The following is a 25,857-nucleotide window of genomic DNA, read 5'->3' on the forward strand; positions in this document are numbered from 1 at the left end:
GAAATCCCCAGAAGGGCTGGCAGTTCGGCTTGAGAAGGAGAGCGTGACCCTCGTAATTCACACTACGCGAGCCAGATATGAGGGTGCAGACCCCGCGGGCTTACCTGTGGGTCCCCTGAACCCTTGAGACATAGTGCCGGCAAGGCCCGCACCTGTGGCCGTAAGATGGCTGGCTCCCCAGAGTTCACTTTCGTTTCCTTGAAAAGGCTTCCCCGCCCAACTGTTGGGCAGAGGAGGGAGGGGTTAGCTCCCGGTAGCCGAGCAGCATCCTGCCCACCATAAGGGCTGGGCCGCCGTAGTCCACGCCCACCGCCTTCCTCACCACTCCACCTCCGCTAGCAGGGCACTATATAAGTTCTCTGAGAGCTTGGGTGCAATTTACTTCACTGACAAGCTTATTTTTGTTCACGGTATTTTGGAAAGCTTCACTCGGGCACTCAACAGCGCCCTCTCTGCCCGGTGAGGAAGTTCCTTTTCCATGTTTAATCCCGACGGTTTACGAGATTTACAAGTCTGTCCCCTCCTAGAGTGACCATTGGCCAATGCCCTGTCCCCACTAGCCTGTCCTTCATTCACCCTGTTGGCTGCCCCAAACTTCCTATCTTTTTGTAGATAAAATTCCTTACCTTCACGTATTCTGTTCTTTGGCCTAGAATGTTCCTCTCCCTTTCCTTGTTTTGTCTTTGAGACTTCAGAAGAATTCCACTTCCATATCCCTGGGTACCTGATGCGTTTGTACCAGTGTCAGCACCCAGCACATGGTGCAAGTAGGTCAGCATGTGGCAGTCTGGGCATCTAGTGTGTGCTACAACGTCAGCACCCAGCACACAGTGTAAGTAGGAGCCCCAGCATGTAGCAGTCTGGGCAAGATGGATGGCTCAAAAGTCACTCCCAATCACGTCCTCCCTGCTGGTATAGCTGCCTTCAGTGCTCCTGGGGGCTATCCAGTGGGCAGGGCTGTTCTAGCCTATATCCCCTGCACAGTGAGTCTCAGACAGTCAGTCATAGGTGAGTGGATAATAGTGCACTCTAAGTAAAAACAATTTGCAGAACAGAAACTTGGGGGGGGGGGCGGAATAAAAAATGGCAATCAACACAGGAAAAGAGCTCAATCTTGTGCCATCAGGGAAACTCAGGAAAGGTCACAGTGAGTAGGTGTTCTTGTCCACTTGCCAGTGTGGCACCATTAACTAGCACATAGGAGGACCAAGAAGGAGCAACCCCCAGTGACTGCAGGAAGTCATTACTTAGAAAAACACACCCCATGGTTTAACCATTATATGCATATAATAGCAGGATAAGCTACACAACACTGGAAACAATCAAACAAAAGTAAGCAAATGTTCCCATCTTAGGCTATTACACAGCAATTGAAGTAAAAACCACAGCCAAATGCAACAGACGGGAAACAATGTAACAATACTGAAAGAAGACCTCTTGTCCCAAACCAAGCAAAACCAAGGTGAACCATGTACTGCACAAGACAGGTGAAGGCATTCTAAATGGAAGGGATGCTCTGGGGGCTAATGATAGTGCAGATTTTCACCTGGGTTGTGGCTACATACGTTTGCTTAACTGTTATGCACTGGTGATTAATTCATGTTTACATATATGTGTATGTATGCATGCTATCTTCCACAGGTTTAAAAGGCAACAAACAGAACCGACCCTCCCTGTAGTATTCTAGCCCCCTCCCCACGTTCTCTGCTCCGCTCACATCGCGTGTGTGGTGCCATACCTCTGCTTTCTGCCTTCCTGCTAACTAATCAGGAAGAATCTGGAGGAACCTTCATGGAGATTCTGGTGCAGGCAACTGTCCTCCCAGCCCTCAGTCCACTGGAACCAAACACAGGAAGGGCTCCCAGTAGAGAGAACTTGATCTCCGCCTAGATCGGTTTATGTCTCGGAAGAACAACTGCTCTTGTCAGATCTCAGCCACTGAGGACCCGCAGACAGTCTCATTCCCAAACTTTGTCTCGCTCCCTTGATAACTGTCCTAACTCTCCCAGGCTCACTAGGTGGTACCTCCACTGCAATCTGTGGCTGTTTACCTTTTCCAGGTTTTCCCCTCAGCTGGAGGGCCTTGGGAACAAACAGGTAACAGTCCTGTCACAAGCAGCTTACTTCCCTAGGAGCTTGGGAGCCTCCTGCCAGGTTCCAATTCAGAGGGCTATTCCTTAGTCACCACCCAAATAACTCAGTTGTGTCTAAAATAAGGTATCACAACCTCCCCCTTGGTGCTTGCAGGCCAGGAAGATTTATTTATTTTATTTATATGAGTATACTGTAGCTATCTTCAGACACCCCAGAAGAGGGCATCAGATTCCATTACAGATGTTGTGAGCCACCATGTGGGAATTGAACTCAAGACCTCTGGAAGAGTAGTCAGTGCTCTTAACCACTGAGCCATCTCTCCAGCCCCGAAACATTCATTTTCTAAACTCACAGGGCCTTCCCCAGCAGTCTAACTTGCTCAAATAATCAGGGAGGCTTTCAGGAGACAGAAGAATGATGTATCAGCTAGCTATACTGACCCTGAGAGATGTTCTACAGATGTTGGTAGCCAGGACCAGCTTTTGGTTTGGTTTGGTTTTTGAGACAGGGTCTCATACAGTTCAGGGTCACCTAAAACTCTTCCATATACAGCTAAGGCTGACTCTGAGCCCTTATCATTCTGTCTCTTCCTTCCAAGGGCTTCTAATTTTGAAATTACTAGAAAGCAAGAACTGTTTTGGGTAGCTGTCTGTCCCCCTCCCCCTCCCCAAAAAAAGAGAGAGGTCTCCAGAAGAAGGGACATCCTTTTATTACTGAGTCAGAGTTCTCCAGTAAATGAAAAGATGTGTATGCCAGGTAAGGTTAGTGGTTACACAATAAAGTTATAATATTAATGACAATGCCAAAACAACTGTCAAAACAACAGCTAACAGTCCTGTGTAGACCATTCTGAGTGCACATCACACACATTTAGCTTCATGGGCAGCCCATAAAATCTCTCTCTAAACCCTATGGCTCTATGTATTAAATCCTGTCTGGTGCTCAAGCTGCTTGTCCTATGCAAGCTCAGTCCTGTGAGTAGTACTTGGTCAGCTGCTGGGGTGGCTCTGGCCAGTAGAGACTCAGCTATTGGCCCACATCTGGGCCCCACTGAGTTAGGACTCAAGGTAAGGGATTCTCATCCACTGTTTTTCCTTCCTCTTCTCCCCCAATCCCAGCCTGAGCTCTGCTCAGTCCTAGCTCCTGCAAGACAATGGCCCCATCTTTAGCTTGTGGAGTAAGTGTTGTATGGGGTCAGCAACAACAGACTGGGCCTTGAGTGCTGCAGTGTTTCTTGGAAAACAGGTGGATTTCACTAACAGTCAATTTGCCAGATGGACAATTCATAAAATAGCCAATATATGGAATTTACTTTTTCTCCTTTTTTTTTTGTTGTTGTTGTTTTGTTTTGTTTTGTTTGTTTTGGTTTTTTTGAGACAGTTTCTCTGTGTAGCACGGGCTGTCCTAGAACTCACTCTGTAGACCAAGCTGGCCTCAAACTCAAGAGATCTTCGTGCCTCTTCCTGTTTCTCCCTGTTCTTAATTGAGCAGTTTTTATTCCATCTTCCTAACAGAATTTAATGGTACCGTGATGCTGTCTCTTACTGTCCTAGAGCAGAGACTGAGGAGGAACCTGGGTTGGGGAGGGGCCAGCTACTCACTACAGCGGGCCTTTCAGAGCCCCTGCTGGCTGACTACATTGTTCCCACAGCCTTCCCTGCAGGGGCTCTGCCTTTCCTAACTCCTCTAGTCTTTATTTTCTTGGAAATAGGATTCCACCTTGTTGCTCAAGATCCTCCAGTCTCAGCATCCTAAGTGCTGGGATTTACAGGTGTGTGTCACCATACCAGGCCTTTTAACTCGGTTTAAAATGTCACTTTTTCGCCATTGACAAGTTCACAGAAATCTCCATCTACACACAGAGAAGATCCTCTGAAGTCGGAGGGCAGTGATGGAGATGCTGACATTAAAGACGACAGTGATGCAGCCCCAAGCTGAGCAATGCCAGTAGTCACTAGGAACAAGCAAGGCCAGGCACTTCCTCCTCCAGAGAAAGCTTGGTGCAGTGACACCCAGCAGCCTCCAGAGCGAAGTGCTGAGTCACCTGTCTGCAGTATTTAAGGCAGTTTGGGGCACACTGGCCTTGCTGGGAAAGTGCACACACTCAGTTTTCCAATACATACTCAAAGCAACTGCCGTGCCCCATGTAAAGTGTCATCAACACCTATAATGCCAGCACTCAAGAGGCAGAGACAGGAGGCTCTCTACACTGATAGAGCCAAGTGTTTAAGGCCAGGCTAGGCTACTCAGTAAGCTCTGTCAAAAATAAAATAACATAAAACTGAAAATACTTAATACTGGTTTGGGGACTCTTTGGGGACTTTCACAATCTAATTTTGATTCTGGAACCTACCCTGGCTTTCTCCAAAGTGTTCTCAAATCTGATTGGGTTACTGCTGCCTTTTGAAGGTTACCCATCACTCTTAGGATAAAGGTTCAGGCCCAAAACAGTGTCCGCCACAATGTATACTGTTGGCTTGGCCCACCTTCCATCTTGTTTGCCCAACAGTCAAATCACACTTCTTCAGGCTTGAAAAGTCCAGCCCTAGTTTTCTGATAGTTCCTTTCCAACACCCGGGGATAGAGGGCATATCAAGTTTACAGTGCCCCAAATCCTAGGGCCTTCTTTTACACTTACTACCCGCTGTACTTACACACTTACATGGTCATTTCATTAATCACGTCTGCTTGCCTGTGCAGGTAGAGCTTTCACTCTCGTGACACTGCACAGAGCCTTGCACATAGAAAGTATTCAGCAAACACTCATCCAGTGAATATTTACAGTGACTGAGTCAAGAGAAGCAGCAAGCATGGTGGCATATGATGCCGATCCCAGCAACTTGGAAGCGTTGGGAGGCTAACCTGGGCTAGTGAGACCCTGTTACCAAAGGGGGAAAAAAAGCCAGGTATGACAACTCTGCCCATTAAACCTAGCACTCAGGGTGAAGAGGCAGGCAGGTCTCTGAGTTTGTGGCCAGCTTGCTCTCCACAGTGAGTTACAGTTACACAGTAAGTTGATGTACAGAGACATGTGGGAGAGGGAGGAGGAGAGGAGGAGGGACTGGAGAGATGGCTCAGCAGTTAAGAGCACCTGTCGCTCTTGTAGAAGACCTGAGTTCAGATCCCAGCCCTCTTCTAGCCTCCATGGGTGCCAGGCAGATTGTGGTGATTTGAATATGCTTGGCCCAGGGAGTGGCACTATTAGGAGGTGAGGCCTTGTTGGAAGAAGTTTGTCAGTGTGGGTGTGAGCTAAGAACCTTGTCCTAGTCCTAGCTGCCTGGAAGCCAGTCTTCTCCTATTTGCATTCAGAACAAGATGTAGAACTCTCAGCTCCTCCTGAACCATGCCTGACTGAACACCGCCATGTTCCTGCCTTGATGATAATGGACTCAACCTTTGAACCGGTAAGCCAGCCCCAATTAAATGTTGTTCTTATAAGAGTTGCCTTGGTCATGGTGTCCCTGCACAGCAATGGAAACCCTAAGATACAGATATACATGCAGTCAAAACACCCATATATAGAGAATAAAACTTAACAACAACAAAAAAGAACAATCAAGGATCTATCTTCTAAAGTTAAACTTGCAAACACAACTGCTTTGCAAAGCAACTGGACATTGTACCAAAGGCCTTAAGTATGTGTGTAATTTCAGTTCATGATGATTATAAGGTGACTATATCACTGAATCACTGAACTAACTAAACAATGTAATCAATGATACAGCTTTAATCAACCTGGAAAGCCGTCATACATGTCTATATACTCTTAAATTATGTCCTTAAAAATGTCTTAAGATGAAAATTTTTTTCACCACTTGTGTGTGTGTGTGTGTATTTACAATCTTTATTGTTTTTTAGTGTGTAAATGCATACAAACATTCACGTGTGTGTAGGAAATGCGTGTGAAGGCCAGAGAACAACCTTAGGAATACAGCTCATATTCTTTAAGCAAGGGCCTCTCACTGGCCTGAAGCTTACTAACTATGTGGGGTGTCAGCCATCAGGCCACAGGTCCTCCTCGCTCCATCTCCCAGCACTGGGATTACAAGTGTACACTACTATGCTGGCATGGAGTTTCTGTTTACTTGTTCTGTTCTGTTCTGTTCTGTCTTAAACGTGGGTTGTGAGGACCAAACTAAGGTCCCCTGCAGACATTTTACCCTCTGAACACACACCCCGGTCTCTAAGCTTTATTTTATTTTATTTTATTTTATTTTATTTTATTTTATTTTATTGAGACAGGAGCTCACTATGTAGACCAGGCCAAGCTCATAGAGATCTACCTACATCTGCCTCCCGAGTGCTGGGATCAAAGAACCATGATGCCCATCCTTAGAACATTTTCTTCACAGCCCCAACTGTAGCCACCCAAATGCCCTTCCAGTGCTGAACAGACCCTCAGGGCTATTCAAAGGAACACTGAAGACAGCTCAGTTTGTAATGTCCCTGTCACTCAAGTGTAACGACCTCAATTTAGATGCCCAGCACTCACATAAAAAGCTAGACCAGCAGTGTGCATCTGTAATCCAAGCTGGGGAGAGAGATGGGGGTCCCTGGTGCTTACCAGCCAGCTGAATTGGTGCGCTCCAGGTTAAGTGAGGAACCCTGTCTCAGAAAACAAGATGGGGAGAAATGGAGGTAGACACTCAGTATCCAACAGCTCTGGTCTCCGCCATGCACTAAGGTCCTTTGCAAGCATTTTACCTACTGAATAGCCCCCGTCCCTCCAATTTCTAAACTTTATTTTATTTTGAGACAGGATCTTACTATGTAGACAAGGCTGGCTTTGAACTCATAGAGATCCACCTGCCTCTGCTTCCTATGTGCTGGGATCAAAGCACCATGAAGCATACATGTATACATATATACTCCATGCATACACACACACACACACACACACACACACATATCACATATATACCATACACATAGCAAATAAATAATGTAAGCTAAGTGTGGTAGAAAAATGCCCATACAATCCCACCACTTGGGAGATTGAGACAGCAGAGTCAGGTATTCAAGGTCATCCATCCTCAGCTATAACAAATCCAAGGTCACCCGGGCTATGTCAGACTATCTCAAAAAACAAAACAAGAAGCAAACAAAAAATGGAAACACAAAAAATTACACACTCCATAATTCCATTTCCATGGGATTTTAGAAGGACTCCGGTGAAGGACATGAGAACTGTAGTTGTGTCCAGGAGTAGAGACTAGAAATAGACTTCGGTGATTTTCTAGTAGAAATGTTTTATTTCTTGATTTAGCTACCAATGAAATGCATTTACTTTCTGTTAAAATACAGGATGAGTCACATAAAATCTGTACATACAAGCACATACATCATCTCAGAATAGTTTTAGGAGCTCGTGAGAAGGAATGGGCAGAGGCTGAACAGATCCCTGCACCTACACACAAACAGGCTGTGCACTCAACTAGTGCCCAGTTAAGTATATAAACCAAACTTCCTGCAGCAATTTCTGAAATGCTAAGAATACTAAAATAATGGGCTGTATGAATGACCCTTGACTTTCAGTAGGGCTACATTCCAGTACATCCACCACCGACTAAAAAGGAGAAAGTGCATGTGTTATGCTACATGCTGACACCCAGCTTGGCATCCAGCATAGCTGTGAAAAGCCCTCTGTGTCCCTTGGACAGTGTGGCTGGGTACTCCCAGAGTATGGAACTGCACATGTCTGGGAAAGATCAGACTGTGAAATACGTTTCTATTGACGTGTATGCTCTTTGCATATATAATGAAGTTGAAAAGGCACACAAGCCAGATCAGCATAAGCCAGGAGCATCTGTATTGAAGAGCAGTTTCACAATATAGTACAATATAACAGCACGGTTGAAACAAAGCACAGACTTTCAGTTAACATTCTTAAAAAGTAATGTATTTCTAATTATGCGTGTGTATCACACACACACACACACACACACACACACACACACAGAGAGAGAGAGAGAGAGAGAGAGAGTGTGTGCCTACAGAGGTCAGAAGAGGACACTGGCTTTCTAAAGCTGGAGCACTAGGTGGTCATGAGCTGCTGCCTATCATGTATGCTACTGTCTTAGTTAGGGTTTTACTGCTGGGAACAGACACCATGACCAAGGCAACTCTTACAAGGACAACATTTAATTGGGGCTTCTTACCTCCTTCCAGCCTAGCAAGGCTGGCTGTGACCATCTGCTGCTTAAGCGGAGCCACCTGCTGTGCTGCCCCTTTGATGTGTCACTACCTGTCTGAGGCCCAACCTGCCTGAGGCCGAACCGGTTCTCTTCCAGAATTTTCCGGAGTTAGCGAGTTCCCACTAAAAAGCTGACTTATCTACTTCAAAGGAACTTTATATGGCTAGAGATGGGCCTCCCCTCTTCTTTATAAAGTGTGTTTGCTACCATTAAAATTGAACCTTGATCAGAATGACTGTCTTGGTTACGTCTTTCTCTCATCTGCCTAGCTCCCTCTTCTCTTCCAGATTCCAAGATGCCTTCTCAGAACAGAACCCAGACATGTGAACCGCTGGCCGGACACAACAGGGCCTGGCTTACAGGTTCAGAGGTTCAGTCCATTATCATCAGGGCAGGAGCATGGCAGCACACAGGCAGGAACGGTGCAGGAGGAACTGAGATTTCAACAACATATTCCAAAGGCAAACAGGAGAAGACTGACTTCCAGGAAACTGGAAGGTTGATCTCAAAGCCCACCCCAACCCCTACAGTGATACACTGCCTCCAACAAGGCCACACCTCCTAATAGTGCCCCTCTCTGGGCCAGGTGTATTCAAACCACCACAGCTGCTTTCTGAACTCACATCCTCTGAAGAGAAACTAGTTTTCTCAAAGGCTCAGCCTTTTCTCTAGCCCCTTGTGTAAAAAAAAAAAAAATTTTTTTTAATTAACTAGATAATGGCTGAGAAATGACTCAAGTGATCGAGAGCACTGCCTGTTCTCCTTCCAGAGGACTCAGATTTAATTCCCAGCACCACACATAGTGGCTACAACCATCTGTAACTCTAGATCCAGGGGGATCCAATACCTTCTCCTAGTCTCCATGGGTACCAGGTGTGCATGTGATGTACAGATAGATAAGTGCAGGCCGAACCATATGCACTTGTTTTGTTTTTTTTTTAAAGTTCATCAAATTTCTTTTTAAAACCTGGAATAAAACCAAAACCTGCTTTATAAAATTATGCAAAAAGTAAAAATAGAACAAAGGGGGAGAGAGGATATGTTTAAGCTTATAGACAAAGAAAAAATCCAAAAGGATAAAATCTGTCTTCAGAAGAATGAGAAGAGTTTAATCTCTGGGGCTGGGATGGAAGCTATGCTGTGCACACACTATGCAATCACTCTACTGAGCTACACCCCAATCCCAAATAGAGTTTGTATGCTTAATACCAAAGCCCAAACCAGATAGACGATACTGTGGGACAAAGTCCACAGCAAATCAGCTTATTTTCTTCTTTTATAACAAATACACACATACTTTTACAGCAGTGGTTCTCAACCTTCCCAAGGCTGTGACCTTTAACACAGTTCCTTGTGTTGTGGTGACCCCCAACTATAAAGTCATTTTCATTGCTACATTATAACTGTAATTTTTGTTACCGTTGTGAGTCATAATGTAAATATTTTTGGAGACAGAGGTTTGTCAAAGGGGTTGCAACCCACAGGCTGAGAACCACTGCTGTAGAGCATCTATGCAATATACTTTTTAAAACTCACTTAAGTGTAACAAATAGACAAATACTAAGAATTTTGAATATAAAAAAAGATAGTTGACTGGATATGGAAAAACTTCACTTAATAATAATGAAATATAAATTAAAACCAGATATTTTAAAAAACGAATCTTAAGTTTTCCCATGTTTAGTGTAAACATTTGATTTTGTAGAGCAGGGAGAAGGCCACACAGGGCATGTTTCACCACTGTGGAAGGCAGCAGGAGTGGGTATGAGCTGAGCTCCCAAACAGCTGAGAGTCAAGTGCTCTAGCTGGAAACCTTTTAAGCTCTGACATGGTTCACAGGCATAAAATTCTATACCATGAAACTGCTTCACACAGGAAACTAGAAAAGCTGCTGTGTGACACTACATTCAGGCTGTTGTGTAAGGCGTGTATGAAAAGATAAATATTTTGTGTTTACTCTCTGGTTCATTTTCTAAGACATCTAACTATGCATATGCAAATATCCCCTAAATCTGCCCCCCTTCCCAAACCCCACTATCCAAAACACTTCTGATCCCAGGAGTCCTGTGTAAGGGCCACTCCCCCCTCATTCCCTTTTAAGAGGCACATTAGGACAAGACACTTGAGCAGAGAACTGTGGTTGGAGGGACTGGAGTTTAGAAATCTGGAGGCAGTGCACAGTTAAAGGGTGGTCTCTTTCCTCGTGTGTGAGAAGCGCCCCACCCTTCTCTTTCTCTTTCAGTGCTGAGAATGAACCTAAGGCCTCCTACATGCTAAGCTAGTGCCTGTGCCACACAGCTATATCCCTAAGCCCACCTCACCCCCACCCCTCCTTTCTTTTGTTTTATTTAAAGGTTAGGGTCTTGCTAGGTTGCCCAGGTAGGCAGTCTTATTAGTAGCTAGGGTTGCAGCCAGCTCAGGATCAGATTTTCTCTTTCTACAATTAAAAGGAAAAGGCATTTTCCCCCAGTTGTGCTGTTATTGGGGGAGGTGGTTTATGGTCAAGAGCACAAAACTAAGAAGACGGCTGTGATCTCCAGAGGCCTCAAGTGTGGAAGTTAGATGCCTGAGCAGGCCCCCAGGGAAGTTCAACTTGCCTCACACTGGGCTCTGACACACAACCCTGGAGAGAGCAGTAGTGTAACTGAGACCCCTCGAGGGTGGCTATATAAAAGGTTAGATGCTATCTCCCCTTACAGCTTAGCTGCAGTTAGGTGAAAAGCGAACACCTTCCTGATGGTATCTAGTCTAGCTGAGTGTACAAAGCTAAGGAGGGTGGGAGAGACATAGCAGGCTGCTCCTGGAAGCCGTTTCTGGAGGCTGACATGAACTAGATGAAGTCTCCTTTATTATCTTTCTCTTATGTGAGTGTCTCACCTGCATATGCATGTATGTGGACCATGAGCACCCGGTGCCTGAAGAGAGGCCAGAAGAGATCCCCTGGAACTAGATTTACAGAGGATGGTGAGCTGCCCTGTGGGTGGTGGGGATTGAACCTGTGTCCTCAGGAAGATCAGTAGCACTCTGAACTGCTGAGCCATCTCTTTAGCCCCCAATCTATAATTTTTCTAATTGAGATCTTTCTTTCCTCTTCTTTTCTTTGAAAGCTTTTTCCTGGGTGTTTTGGTATTTAAAAAGACAAGACCCTTTCAAGTTCACAACATTGACTGCTAAAGCCCAGTCTAAGAATTTGATGCAGTTTGAGAATAAGTTGGTGTGATTTGTGTTTTTTGTTTTTTTTTTTAATTCAAGGGCTATTACAGTGCCTGGCACATTTTAAGTACTAGAGGAAATATTTAAAATTAATATCCCAATGGGGGAAAAGCCCTCAAGATAGAACAAAACTGTAACATACCCTATCAAAGTACAGCAAGGAGCCAAGTGAGGTAATATACCCTGGGGTCCCAGGAACTTGAGAGGCTGAGGCAGGAGAATTACTTGTGTTCAAGGCTAGCCTGGGAAACATGGCGAGACAGACTCTTTCTCAAACAGATCAGTAATGTTTTGAAAGGCTATCTCCCAGGGAAGAATCCCCAGTTGGCTTCTCCATAGGCCTGCCATCTACAGGATTCCTTCCCAAGAGGTCTGGTAGGAATGGCGTTTCAGACCTTTGTAGTAAAATGATCTGTCTAGCACACTGGCACCTCACTAACACAGCAGCATTTTCTCATCCCGTTACTTACTAAACCGTCACTGGGTACCTGCTAGATGCCAACTTCTACCCTCGACCCAGAGGAAACAAGAAGCACCAACGACCCAGCAAAGATGCAACACAGGGTGGCTTTCAGTCTACAAGGCAGACAATGCTAAGATAGGAACGATGTGAGGCACAAGCACCTCTGTCCACACACAACAGTGCAGGAAGCAGACAGCTCCCAAGCAGAAGCAAGCACGGGGTATGGTGGTGCACATGTAACCCCAGCACTCAGGAGACTAAGACAGGAGGATCTTTATAAACTCCAGGCCAGCTGGGTCTTCACCGAATTCCAGGCTAGCTTGTGCTTCATTTTAAGACTCTGCCTCAAAAAATAAGAACAGGGGGAGGGGGGAGGGGGGAGGGAACTTTCGGAGGGGAAACTAGAAAAGGAGGTAACATTTGAAATGTAAATAAAGAAAATATCTGAAAAAAAAACAAAAACAAAACAAAACAAAAAAACATGCTGGGTGGTGGTAGTACATGTTTTTTGGTCCCAGCACTTGGGAGGAAGAGGCAGGCAGATCTTTGAGTTTGAAGCCAGCCTGGTCTACAGAATGAGTTCTAGAACAGCCTGGGGTATGCAGAGAAACCCTGCCTCGGAAAACAAACAGAAGTCCAAAACAAACTCAGAAATATAACCTGCTGTGTTCAAGCTTCACTTCCGCTGTGATAAAACAACCTGACATAAGGTCACAAAGGGGAGGCGTACTAGAGCTTAAAATTCTAGAGCACAGGCCATCATCCTGGGAAAGGCAAAGGCAGGAACTTCACTCAGCTAGTCACATCACAGCCACAGTCAAGAGTCAAAGGCATGAGTGCATGCGCTCGCTTGCTTGACTTCAGCCAGATTTCTCCATTCTTACCCCTGCCTCAGGAATGGCGCTGCCCACAGCAGGCTGGGTCTTCCTATGTGAACAGGCTTAATTAAGACAGTGCTCCTCCAACGTGTCCACAGGCCAACCCAAAGTAGACAGCACCTCACTGAGCCTCTCTTCCCAGTTGACTCTAGGTTGAGTTGACAGTTAAAGCTAACTACCACAGGGAAGTTAGCTGCCTGATCCACTGAAGGACACCTTCTCAGAACAGGCAGAGGGATCAATCAGGAAGGCCAAGCCAAGAGCAAGTGTGAACGCATGATAAGAAGCACCTGACAGTTGCTACCACTGAAAACCACTTTACGATGTGCAAACAAAACCAGATTCCTTCTGGGTCAAAGGCTCTTGTAGAAGGTCAAGGGGAGAACATACCTGTAAACAAGTGGTGCCCACGGCAGTCACCCGCTGCTCCTGCCTCCTCCATGGTTACAGAGAATCAGTGTGCATTGCCATCCCAGGAGATGGCCTGACCAGCCGCAGAACCCCTCCCCTTCTGTCCACACCTAGTAGTCTGCCATGCTAGAAGACAGCTGGCCATAAAGTCATGACTTAGGTCATGTAGTAGTCTCAGCTTTTCAGTGTACAGGAAAACAAAAAGAAACAACAAACTACAAAGGTGCAGAGAAAGACAGGGCCCAGAGGGTCCTTATGACATCATTTCAGCTCTAAGAGCTAGCCATGCCTGAAGCTCACCTCTAGACTTCAAACTGAGGTAATCAAGGAAGGAAATCTTTTACTTAAGGAGCTTCTATCAGGCTCCTGAAATTTGCAACTAGAGTAATATGTTCTCTTTCAGGGAGAGAACTTTACTTTCTGTGCAAGGAAGGGTACAGACAGCCAGGAAGGACAGATGTCAGAGGTCTCTCTCAGCATCTGATAAAGCTAGTGACAGAGGCAGATTTCAGTCATTTAGGAAAGTATGGAAAAATCATTTGAGCTCCTTGGGTTCAGGAACATGGATGTGTGCCTAAACTGCAGTGTAAAATGGATAAGTTATATAACCCAATAGCCTACTACATAAAACTATAGATTCAAGACAGAAGTGGCACACAATAGCTGCTTTAAAACATAAAGAAAGCTGGGCTTTGTAGCATAGGCCTGTGATCCCAGCTACTCAAGAGGGCTAAGGCAAGAAGATTGCAAGTTCAAGGCCAGCAAAGTGCAAATCAGAGACCCTTTCTCAGATGAAAAAGTAAAGAAGCAAGGAATATGGATCCATGACGAAGTGAGTGCCTGGAATGTGGGGTCCAGGATCAATCCTCAGTGCCTCAAAAAGATTAATATAAAACACGAAGAATACTTTAAAGCTAGTTCCATTCCCGCACTGATGAGCATCTGTCTTAGGTCACTGTTGCTGTGATGAAACACTCTGACTAAGAGCTCCTTGGGGAGGAAAGGGTCATTTTGCTTACATTTCTACACCACAGTTCATCATTGAAGGAAGTCAGGTACTCAGGCAGAAATCTGCAGGCAGGAGCTGATGCAGAGGCCATGGAGGGGTGCTGCTTCCTGGCTTGCTCCTCGTGGCTTACTCAGCCTGCTTTCTTAGAGAACCTAGGCCTACCAGCCCAGGGGTGGCACCACCCACAATGGGCTAGGCCCTCGACATCCATCACTGACTAAGAAAATACTCACGGGCCTGCCTACAGATGATTTTATGGAGACATTTCTCAACTGATGCTCCTTCCTCTCAGATGACTCCAGCTTGTTCAAAAGGGACACAGCACCAGTCACAGATCTTTCCTAAACACTTACATTTTAGGAAAACTTAGTATTTCAAACTTTTCAACCTGGATGCTAAACAGTCCTCTGGTGCTTTCGAGAAAATGCAAAAGTTTTCAAGCAGCTGTGCCCAGTAAGGTCAAGCCTACCAGATGTCACAGCAAAGCGAATTGCTGTGGCTCAAGAGATCACTGAAAAAGCCCCAAAGCTCAGATTTTGCTGTTTGCGTACTTCCAAACTCTAATCAGTTTGTCACAGATAATAATGTCAACCTTGGTCTAAAAGGGAGTTTCAAATCTTTAAGTCTATGAATCAGTACGAGGCTGTGTGACACTGCCTGAAGTATAAAAATAGCAGCTTAAGAGGAAGCATTGATCTCCTGCTGTCAAGAGTAATAGTGCCTTGGGGTTTTTTCTTCTTCTTTCTACAAGCAATCATTAGATACCTACTGTCTGCCCAGGATTCCAGGGCTGCATAGTATCCCCAAGCCCAGGCACACCCCCCCACACACACTCCCATCAAAAAGGCTAAATCTTGACTCATAGCTGAACAATACTGAATAAGATGTAAAATAAGAGACGACAAATAATTTCAACAACTAGATGCTATTCTCACAGGAACTGATGCTCTATTCCCCACTGCCCATACCTGCACGTTGCCAGGACCCTAGTCACTGAGAAAGATTAAGACCCAAACCACATACATAGCCTGATGGTTTGGCTTCAAGCTCTTGCTCTGCGACAGCATTAGGACCCTGGCCAAGACTTACCTTGTGCCATCTGTAAAATGGGACCAGTACTTACAGCACTAGGATTTTGGCAGGGTTAAATAAATGTGTATGTGAAGTCCCCGACACAGTGTCAGGAGCAAATGTTCAAAACAGAGAAGGTAAATTAGTACAGTAAATTGAAATCTTAATCTCATTTCAGCTCTAGAATTTTATGCAGTCTACAGCAGGATAACAGCAGCAGGATAGCAGATACCCAAAATAGCACAAATCTCTCCCGCCTCTGAAGCTACACCACCGATGAGAAGCAGCAGCAGTAATACAAATGCCTGCGTGCCAGCCCCTAGTCATAGCTAGCCACTTTAAATTCTTACAGCCCGTCAAGGGAGGCTTAATTATCTTCATTTTGTAGATAAGCGCAAGAAGACAGGAGAGCAATGTCACACTGCTGAGAAATAGCGGACCTGTTTCTACCGTTTATGCCCGCCTCAGCGTCCTTCTCTGCCTCCCATACAAGCATTCAACTGTAAATAACATGGATGTTTTTCAGGATCTTTAAAACGATGGGAACAAGACCTCTTTCCTAGAGAAATTAAATTGGCATCGTCATTCAGCTGTCCACAATTTGACGTTCCTGCATTCTCCGTCCCTAATGACCTGCTCTAACAACCTGTCCTCCCTCCCCTGCAGCCAGCGTCGTCGGAGGCCTCAGTGTGCCAGTGTGCGGGTGTCCTCCTGCAGCCGTTTAGACACAGCCCCCTCGGCTGATTGCACTCTTGCCCTCCCCCCGTACGCGTTCGAAAGCCCACCGCCGAGTGTCCCCGGACTCGGATACCGACGCAGAACGCCTTACCCTCTGGCAGGGCCCAAGAACCGAGCCAAACAGACCAAGGGAAGGCAGGTGACGCAACAAGGCCTCCTGCTTCAGGGCCAGCCCGAGGCTGAGTGCCGTGCCCGCGACCCCGCGTGGGAACTCACGGCCCGCACCTCCATGGCTCCGTGCCAGCCACGTCAGGACGCAGGGCTGGCTCCTGGGGCCAGGCTCCGGCGCCATGCATCCGCGGGGAAGGGCATTCTCGGCTGCAGGGCCGCGGGTACCCAGCGGCTCCCGCCCGCAGGAGCGCCCGAGCATCCGCGCAGCCCCGCCGCGCCCGCCGCCTCCACCACCGCTCCCCATGTCTCCTTTTCCAGCGCTGCAGAGGCGGCGGCCCGTGCGGGACGAGGGACCTCTTACCCGCGCGCGACTCCTCGGACGCTGCCCACTCGTGAGCCCAAGGCTGCGCCCTTCCCGGCTGGTCCCAACGCGTAGTCTTCCACCTTCAGTCAGGAATCAATGGCTAGGGCGCAGATTGGTGACATCACTGGCGCGCCGGCGTGGGAGGGAGGCCCATGTGATGCATCCCTCTTTTGTTTGAGCCCCTGGAAAATGAGGGTTTTGTGGATCCTTCTTTCTCAGTCTTTCTACCATGTGAGGAGGACATTTTTGTGTGCGTGGTGGGAGCTAGGTACTTGGTGTCAGGATACTGCAGTTTTTCTCAGGGCCTTGATTCTACTCCCCAGTTCTCCATAATGTGGTTTGGTTGGAAGACCAGAGAGAATATGTATAGATACACTCTTCTTTTTCAAGTGGACCAGAAGGCCACAGAACTGGTTGTCAATGTTCTGTAGCCAGTAGACTTCTAAAAAGCTGCTTTAATTAAATTGGTGCAGGAAAAAGCAACAGAATGGGGTCTGGATTGATAGCTCAGAGACTAAGAGCATTGGCTGGTCTTCCTGAAGTCTCACTGTTGATTCTCAGCATCTAGGTGTTTGCCCAAAACCATCTGTAACACCGGATCCAGAGAATCCTATGAGCCCTCTTCTGGCCCCCACTGGCATTGCACACGTGTGATCTGCAAACATACTGCATGCAAAACACCCATACTCATCAAATAAACCAACACATCCACAACGTGACACCCACCAGAAGGACTAAAATATTTCCAATGAGCTGTTCATCACTTTGTAAGTGGTCCCAATCTTCTACTGTTGCCTTCATCTCAGTAGTTAACTCCCATCATGAATTTGCATTTACACAGCTACTTTGTTGCTTTCATTTCTCTTCACATGTTATTAGTAAGCAACACGTTTTTATTAATTGTGCATATATTTCCTGGGACTTTTATTTTCAGAAACTTGTTAAGTGTCATCTCTTATGATGCAACTTGAGTAAGTTGCATATTGCACAATTTCACTGCTAGAGCATAATTCATTATGCATGTTAATTTATGTACCCCTTCTCTAACTATTTAAACATAATTTCAGTCTTCTACTTCCAAGTGTGATTACGATCACTATCTTCTGGTGCCACTGTATAAAATTTTCTTGGGTGTTTTTATCTAGATGCAAGACTGATGGGTCTTTGGTATTTCAATGGTCTATTTTGTAGCATAGCATTGATTTTTTTTTTAATAGAAAGTGTTTATACCATATTGTGTAGCAACTTTCTTCTCTTGTAAAGACTCAGGGAGTAAAACCAGAGTGGTGAGGTGCATTTTAATCTCAGCACTTGGAAGGCAGAGGCAAGCAGATCTCTGAGTTCAATACTATCCTGGTCTACAGAGTGAGTTCCAGGAAAACCAGGACTACACAGAGAAACCCTGTTTCAGAAGAAAAAAAAATGGAAAAATAAAAGGGCTCAGGTAAGGCTCAGGAAGCTCCTGAAACTTACAAGATTCATAAGGCCCTCCCTGCAGTAACATAGGCAGTAACAGATTGCTTAGGAGGGAGAAGATATGCAACTGGCTGCTCTGACTTACTGCCGGTCCTAGATGAGCTTTTGAGTGATTTGCTGCTCCTATAAATGAGTTTACCCCAGTAAACTCATTGGTTTGTCAAGTTGGACTTTGGTGGAGTCATTACTTTAGTCTGTCATTCATCCCCTATCTGGAGTGAGGAGATGTTTGTTTAAGTCTCCACAGAAACCGTCTTAGAACACAAACCAGCTGCTACTTGTGTCTTCTCTAATAGCTCAGACCTTAACTTTTGTTAGTGAAATAGTAAGGTGGTAGAGAACATCTCCTGTTTCCAACCAGGTTCTTTTCACACCCTCCTCAAAGAACGCCGTGGACAGATAGGAGGTACTTTAGTGTTCTGGCTAAAGTGTACTGTGGTTGTTCTGGCTGTGCATGTAATTTATAGGATGCCAACTGGGCCCCATCGACCGACTGAGTGTGGGTATGCAAATAACATGAAAAAAAGGGAGGACCAATGAAGGAAGAGCTGTCAACCGTGGTGGGGAAGAATCACAAGCCTGCTGTGAGATGACAAAAGTGAACAGGAATGTGGGCAGACCTCCACCTCTACTGCTGCGTGAAGACTCTGATAAGAAAGCGGTCCTTTTTCTGGTTGCTATGGTGATCTTGCAGGTTATCTATCACCTGCTTTCCTTTCGCAGCCACTGCAGCAGCTGTCAGCATTGCCAGTTGTCAGAAGTCTTCATGTTGGGGTTGAGGGAGAGCACTCACAGGTGTTGGATGGAACCCCCTCCTGGCCTTACTGGTCTTCCCTTAAATGTCTCTTCCACTTGGGTAGGTCGCTGGCAATCTTCTGCTGTGGAATGGATTCCAGAGCTGAGCTAGAAGATAGGACATGAAGATGGCTGTGGCACAGAAAAACTTTACTTGGAGCAGTTTTGCATATTGGGGAGGCCCCTTCCTCTCAACATGAGATCCAGAAAGAGGAGAACCATCCAAAAATTAAGGAGAGAAGAGAAACTTCCAGAAGAGAGAGCCATTACCTTCATAGGATGCAGCGATCCATGGGCAAAATGTTTTGGATTTTTTTCTTTTGGGTAAGAGATTACTTAGAGAAGTTATTAATATTGTGGACAGACAAACAGATAGCAGCATGACTGGGGATCTGATGAGAGTTTGGAATCCCATGGCAGATGGAGGATTGCTTCTTATAGGTCTCAAAGGAAGGCAGAGGTCTGTTTTATAGAGTGAAGTTGTCTCTGATTCCCGGACATCAGGAGAAAAGGAAGAAAGAACTTCCTAGGTAGTGTGCCTCTGTGAGGGTGTGGGGCAGAGGCCCATTTAGTTAAGGCATACCCATTATACAGGTGGAAGATATGTTGCCTGCCACCAACAGCCCTCTGAAGTCCCTGAAGTCTAAAGAAGAAAAGCATTTTCCTGGAATTCAGACAACTGGAGGGTCTGAGTAGTATAGACTCAGGCAAGCTCTCTGCAGGGTGTCTGTCTCTCCCTGTAGAGCAGGGATCCTGGAGTCAACCATGAGATTGGAGAGGGCTGCAAATGAGCACTTGAGCAGTGTCTGGTCTGGGGTTTAGTTTTTCTTTCCTTGAGTCCTGGTGCCAGGGTGCAGGTTACAGATTCAGAGAGACTCTCCATAGGAGGCTTGATTTGCTGTGAGGCTGGATAGAGGGAGAGAGTGCTGTCGGTGAGTCTGTGATTAGTCTGTGGCCCAGAATCTAGTAGTGGAGAGTTAGTATGCCAGGAATTGCACAACTGCAGGACTTACATGAACTGTAAGTAGCAGACTTTGTGACAGGTGTATAAGCTGCAGACAAACACAGCTGAGTAGCTCAAGAGCTGCTTAGTTAAGTTGCATTCAAAACACAGGGAGGTAGGGCTCCCTGTTGCAGAAGCAAGGAGCTCCCTTTAACCATTTTACTCAAATCCAGCCCAGGCAGCATAGCAAGAGCCCATCTACAGCAAAACAAAACCCTTCTTGAATATGCAAACGTTTGGGCTTAGTGCTACTAACAAACTTGTGAGTTGGTGTTTTCTAGTCTATTGTGATGAAGTAGGCAACCGAGGGGCCAATCCGCTAACTAGCCCTTGGTTATTCTCTGTGTTTTGCCTATTGGTTGGTGAGTGGTCCGTCCGTTTTCTTATGGAATGTGGACATGTTCTTTGTCGATTTTACTGCAATTCTTCTTCCATTTGTGTCTTTTCACTTTCTACTTAAAAAATAAAAGATACAGGATATTTGAACATTAGTATTCTTTTAATCTTTGGTCTTTTTTCATGGTTTCTTTTTGGGCTCATAGGTTATTTAAACAATATGTTCAGAGATGGGGTATCATTCAGTGATAGACTGCAACCCAGGGGTACACAAGGCTTTGAGTTCAGTTTCCAACACCACATGTTTAAAAAAAAAAAAGGAAAGCAGATTCATTTCATAACTGTGGAGATTTAAAATTAACTGTTCCTGTAATGTCTTGTTATCACAGCATACTTTTTATAATTACTTTTCATTAAAATGTGTTATTCGCTTGATAGAAGATGTGTGTGAGAAAAATTTGTATATCCTCATGGGATACAAAATTGTTATCTGTCCATTAGTGAAAATGTGGTGATTTTGATGTTCAAATATCCTGAATCTTTAATGATTTATGCTGTTTTAATCACCACTCACAGAGAAAGGCATGTTGAAAACAATCTGCCAAGAGCATAGTAGGTTTGTCAGCCTTAAATATATACTTGTGTATTTATTAGGGGCAGAATGTTATGTATCTCAGGCTGGCTTTATGTAGCCAAGGATAACCTCGTGCTTTGCTCCTTCTGCCTCCATCTCCAGAGATCTAGAAATGAAGCTGTGTGCCAACAGGCCTGGGTAATTCCTGTAGTCTGAATATGGTTAGAGCTGTGTTACTATTTTTAGAGAATTAAAAAAATATTTTGAACATAGTTCTAAGGGTTGGACTTCAGGCCTTGTGCTTCTTTTCTTCCTTTCATTCTTTTTACATTTTATTTTTCAGGACTGGGTTTCTCTGTGTAGCTCTGGCTGTCCTGGTACTCAGTCTCAGACCAGGCTGAACTCGGAGCGATCCACCTGCCTCTGCCTCCCTAGTGCCTGATCAAAGGCACACACAGCTGCACTACACTCTACAGCTGGCCTGGACTCCCAGCTCGCCTTTACTTTGTATGTCTAGTCAGTCTGTCCACATTGCCTGAGCTGTCCTTGACCTCACTCTTTAGCCCCAGCAGGCCTTAAACTTTAAACTCTGGCTTCAGCAGGGTAGCTGGGCTTACAGACCATCATAGTGCAGGGCCTGGCTTAGTGAATTACATTTTATATTCTGATAACTATTTTTTAATTAAAAGTTATCCCTTTCCATCCCTATAGTGCCTTTTGCCTTAAACTGTTTTGTCCTCATTAACACAGTCAAACCATCTTTTTTTAAGGTTAGATTTTCCTTGTAATTCCCAATTTTCTGAGGTCTTTTCTGTATATATATACTCATGCATGCAGTTGAATAATATCTCTCCCTGCCTGAAGGGGACAGCCACATTGTGGGAACTGAGCAGGGGAAGAGGGCTGAGGGGTCTTAGTAAGTAAATATTCCATTTGTTTGTTTGTTTGTTTCAGAACAATTACCCTTAGCCTCAGCAGTCTCTGATGACGCTGGACATCTTTGGTGTTGCTTGGTATGATAGCGCAAGCCTATAGTCTCAACCCTAGATAGGCTAAGATAGAAGGGTTGGCCCAAGTTGCATGCCTGCTTGGTTTCAGGCCAGCCAGAGCTGTGTAGCAAACAAACACCTTTAGTCCCAGCACTAGGGAGGCAGAAGCACTCCAATCTTTGTGATTTCTAGCCCAGCCAGGTCTACCTAGGGGGTCCCCAGACACCCAGAACTGTACAGTGAGACCCTATCTCAAAAAGCAACAAAGGCAAACAATTAACAGTAAAATGATCTGGGAGTGTTGCATCCCTTTAATGATAGCACTCAGGGGGCAGATCTCTGTGAGTTCCAGGCCAGCCAGGGCCACACAGTGAGACTCTTGTCTCAGAACAAACAAGCAAGCAAACAAGAAAATGGAAGAATGCTCAAGAAAGACTCCTATTATCACTTTCAAGTTCCCACAGTCAAGTTATCACTTTCAAGTCGCACACACACACACACAGATCCATACTTGATTATGAACATGCATACAAACCCCACGAACACACCCTAATCCCCAACATAGAAGATAAAAACAAATATGGTGTGGTGGTGGATGTCTGTAATCATAACACTTGGGAGAGGAAAGAAGGGAGATCAGGAGTTTAAAGTTGTCCTGGACTACAGAGTGAGCTCAGGGCCAGCTTAGGACATATGAGACCTTGTCCTGAAACAGAGTGCTGGAGAGATTACTTGGCCCTTAAGAAAAATGATCGCTCTTCCAGAGGATCAGGATTTGATTCCCAGCACCTACACGGTGGCTTACAATCATCTGAAACTTCCGTTCCAAGGCATCTGGCTTCCTCTTATGGCCTCTGTAGGCACTGCATGCCTATGGTACAAAGATACACATGCAGACAAGCTATTCATACACATAAAGTAAAAAATCAATAAGTAACTGGATTGCTAGATAAATAGGTAAGCAGACAGACAGACACACAGACAGGAAGCTAAGTTTGCTCCTCCCATCCCCATAAAACAAAGGTGAAGAATTCTCTGCCGCAGGAGAAGAGGCACAGAGTGAGATGGGCCCAGGCCTTCGCCGCTTTAAACCTACTTTTAATCCATCTCCCATTTCTACCTCTGACTCTATCTTCATTCTGGAGTCCCGAGGTGTCAGAGCCACTAAACTTGGAACTTCTTCAGTGTGTATCAGTTTGCTTCTCCCATGTGACTGTCCCCACTTCTCCTGGGATGTCACTGTTTGTTCAGTTTCTAACTAAAATGAGATCAAGCCTTCAATCTTTTCTTTCTCTTTTGGGATGCCCCAGTCACAGCTTACTGAATGAGTCATCTTTTTTCCTCATTGATTAGAATGGCCACATTTAACTGCCATAACAAATAACTACTATAAACTAAACTAAATGCCCATTTCTAAGTGGCGCTCTTCCTGGATTTCATTAGGTATTATTGCTCATTTACTTAGGGCTGAGCATCCAACAGTCTGTTCATCTCAGAATCTATAGATTTTCTTTGGTGAGATATCTGTTAAAGACTTTGGTCTTCTTTTTTTTTTCTTCCCAGTTCGCCAGCTTTCTTCTTTGAAAGTTGAAGTGGAAACTTCTGGTTTCTTTGAACGTCGGTTATGTCAAATGGTGTTTCGCTGGGGCAAACAGGTGAAAGAATGTTTTGGTGAAGCAGACTGTCTTAGTTAGGGTTTTACAGCTGTGAGCATACACCATGACCAAAGCAAGTCTTATAAAAGACAACATTTATTTGGGGCTGCCTTACAGGATCAGAGGTTCAATTCAGTCCATTATCATTGAAATGGGAACATGGCAGCATCCAGGCAGGCATGATGCAGGCAGAGCTGGGGGTTCTACATCTTCATCTGAAGACTGCTAGTGGAAGGCTGACTTCCAGGCAGCTAGGGTGAGGGTCTTAAACCCCACAACCTCAGTAACACACCTACTCCAACAAAGCCACACTTCCTAATAGTGCCACTCTCTGGGCCAAGCATATTCAAACCATAACACAGACACACAGGGCCACTTCCCCCGTATCCTAATAACCTGTCTTTCCCACTACCTCTGGTGGGTGGTGGGCTAGAGGGAAGGTTGAACCCTTATTAAAGTAGGCTGTAAAAAGATATGCCTACAAATATTTTTATTTTATTATTTTATTTTGTGTGTGTGAGTATTTTGCCTCCATGTAAGTCTCTCCACCAGATGCATACCTGGTACCTGTGGAGACCAGAAGAGGGCACAGATCCTCTGGAACTGGAGTTACAGACAATTGTGAGCCACCATGTGGTTGCTGGGAATTGAACCCCAGTCCTCTGGAAGAGTAGGGAGTACTCTTAACCACTGAGCCATCTCTCCAGCCCTTGTTGGCTTTCTTAGTGCTGCTTAAAATTCCTGTGTAGGTTTTTGATGATGGTTTTTTTACCAGCCATATCTTTACAAATATTTTCTCTATTACATTGTATAATGTTCTCATGCCAATGGCTTTCACGGAGCAATTTTGGTGATAACAATGTTCATCTTTTCAATTCTTCCTTTTGCTGGTGTGACATCTAAAATGTCATCACCAGACCCTATCATATCTGAATTTTAACCTATATTATCTTCTATGGGCTTTACGGTTTTGCATTATATAATTCTTGAAACGAGGTCTAGCCCAGGCCAGGGTTTCAACAGTGAGCATACAGTATCAATGTCTTAGTTATGGCTACTATTACTGTGGTGAAACTCCATAGCCAAGAGCAATGGGGAGGAAAGGATTTATTTGGTTTACTCTTCTGCATCGGTGTTTGTCACTGAAAGAAGTCAAGACATGAACTCAAACAAGGCAGGAACCTGAAGGTGGAAGCTGATTCAGAGGCCATGGAGGGTGCTGCTACAGGCTTGCTCCACATGGCTTGCTCAACCTGCTTTCTTATAGAACCCAGGACTACCAGCCCAGGGACAGCCACACTCACAATGGGCTGAGATGTCTGCCATCAGTCACTAACAAATGCAATCCAGGCTTGCCTACAGCCCTTTCTCAATTGAGGATTCCTCCTCTCAGATGACTCCAGCTGTGTCAAGCTGACATAAAAACTAGCCAAGACAGTTGTCTTAGTCAGGGTTTCTATTCCTGCACAAACATCATGACCAAGAAGCAAGTTGGGGAGGAAAGGGTTTATTCAGCTTACACTTCCATGCTGCTGTTGATCACCAAAGGAAGTCAGGACTGGAACTCAAGCAGGTCAGGAAGCAGGAGCTGATGCAGAGGCTATGGAGGGATGTTACTTACTGGCTTGCTTCCCCTGGCTTGCTTGAGAAAATGCCCCACAGCTGGATCTCATGGAGGCATTTCCTCACCTGAAGCTCCTTTCTCTGTGATGATCCCAGCCTGTGTCAAGTTGACACACAAAACCAGCCAGTATAACAGTTAAATAGTAAATTGAGTTTTGTGGCTCAGTCCTACAGTTCTAGCTCCTGAGGAGGCAGAGGGAGAAATGTTCAAAGACAGACTGAGCTACAGAGGCAACAGAGGAAGTACCATGAAGGAAAATTTAAAAAGGGGGAAATTCATATAATAGTTTAAAAAACGAAAAACAAAACCCAAGCTAAGCAGCGTCCTATGGTCGTGAACAGCATCCTATGGGTGTGAACAGCATCCCATGGGTGTGAACAGCATCCCATGGATGTGAACAGCATCCCATGGTTGTGAGCAGTGTCCTATGGGTGTGAACAGCATCCTATGGGCGTGATGGCACATGCCTGTCATCCCCGAACTTGGGAGCTGGGGGAAGGAGCACCAGGGGTTCAAGGTCATATCAGTGAATGTGAACACTATGTGTTCACTATACTAACACATAGCAACTAACACATACCAACACATAGCTTCTCTGAGGACAGCTGAGGTTGCAGGAGATCCTGCTAAAAACAAACAACAGAACAAACAAACAAACCCAACCCAAGTAACAAAGTAGATAACCCAAACAAACCCCGCAGCTTTATTTCCTTATGCTAAAAATCCATTAGTTTGACATCTACAGTTCAGTGATTACTTTATGCATGTACACAGATGTGCAGCCAGCACCCACAAGCTGACTCCAGATCATTTTTTTTGTCAAAATAAACTCCAGACTCACCATCCCCCCCAAACCAAC

General features: G+C 45.3%; 1 protein-coding gene across 5 annotated transcripts in view; it reads right to left on the reverse strand.

Moving 5' to 3' along the window:
* Adar (adenosine deaminase RNA specific) overlaps positions 1 to 16,626 on the reverse strand; it is a 39,216-nt gene extending 22,590 nt beyond the window's left edge. For 2 of the 5 annotated variants that reach the window (XM_021159063.2, XM_021159061.2), the window contains exon 1: positions 105 to 210. In XM_021159063.2, coding sequence (XP_021014722.1) covers positions 105 to 132 — 28 coding nt within the window. In that variant the 5' untranslated portion in view covers positions 133 to 210. Of the gene's footprint in view, positions 1 to 104; positions 211 to 16,162; positions 16,254 to 16,296; positions 16,457 to 16,543 lie in introns of those variants that run through there. The other 3 variants (XM_021159064.2, XM_029475005.2, XM_029475004.2) reach the window with 3 other exon arrangements.
* Between the last annotated feature and the right edge of the window lie 9,231 nt (positions 16,627 to 25,857).

This window comes from Mus caroli, unplaced genomic scaffold, assembly GCF_978045245.1.
Source record: "Mus caroli unplaced genomic scaffold, Mus_caroli_1 scaffold_3, whole genome shotgun sequence".
In the NCBI taxonomy this organism is placed as follows: Eukaryota; Metazoa; Chordata; class Mammalia; order Rodentia; family Muridae; genus Mus; species Mus caroli.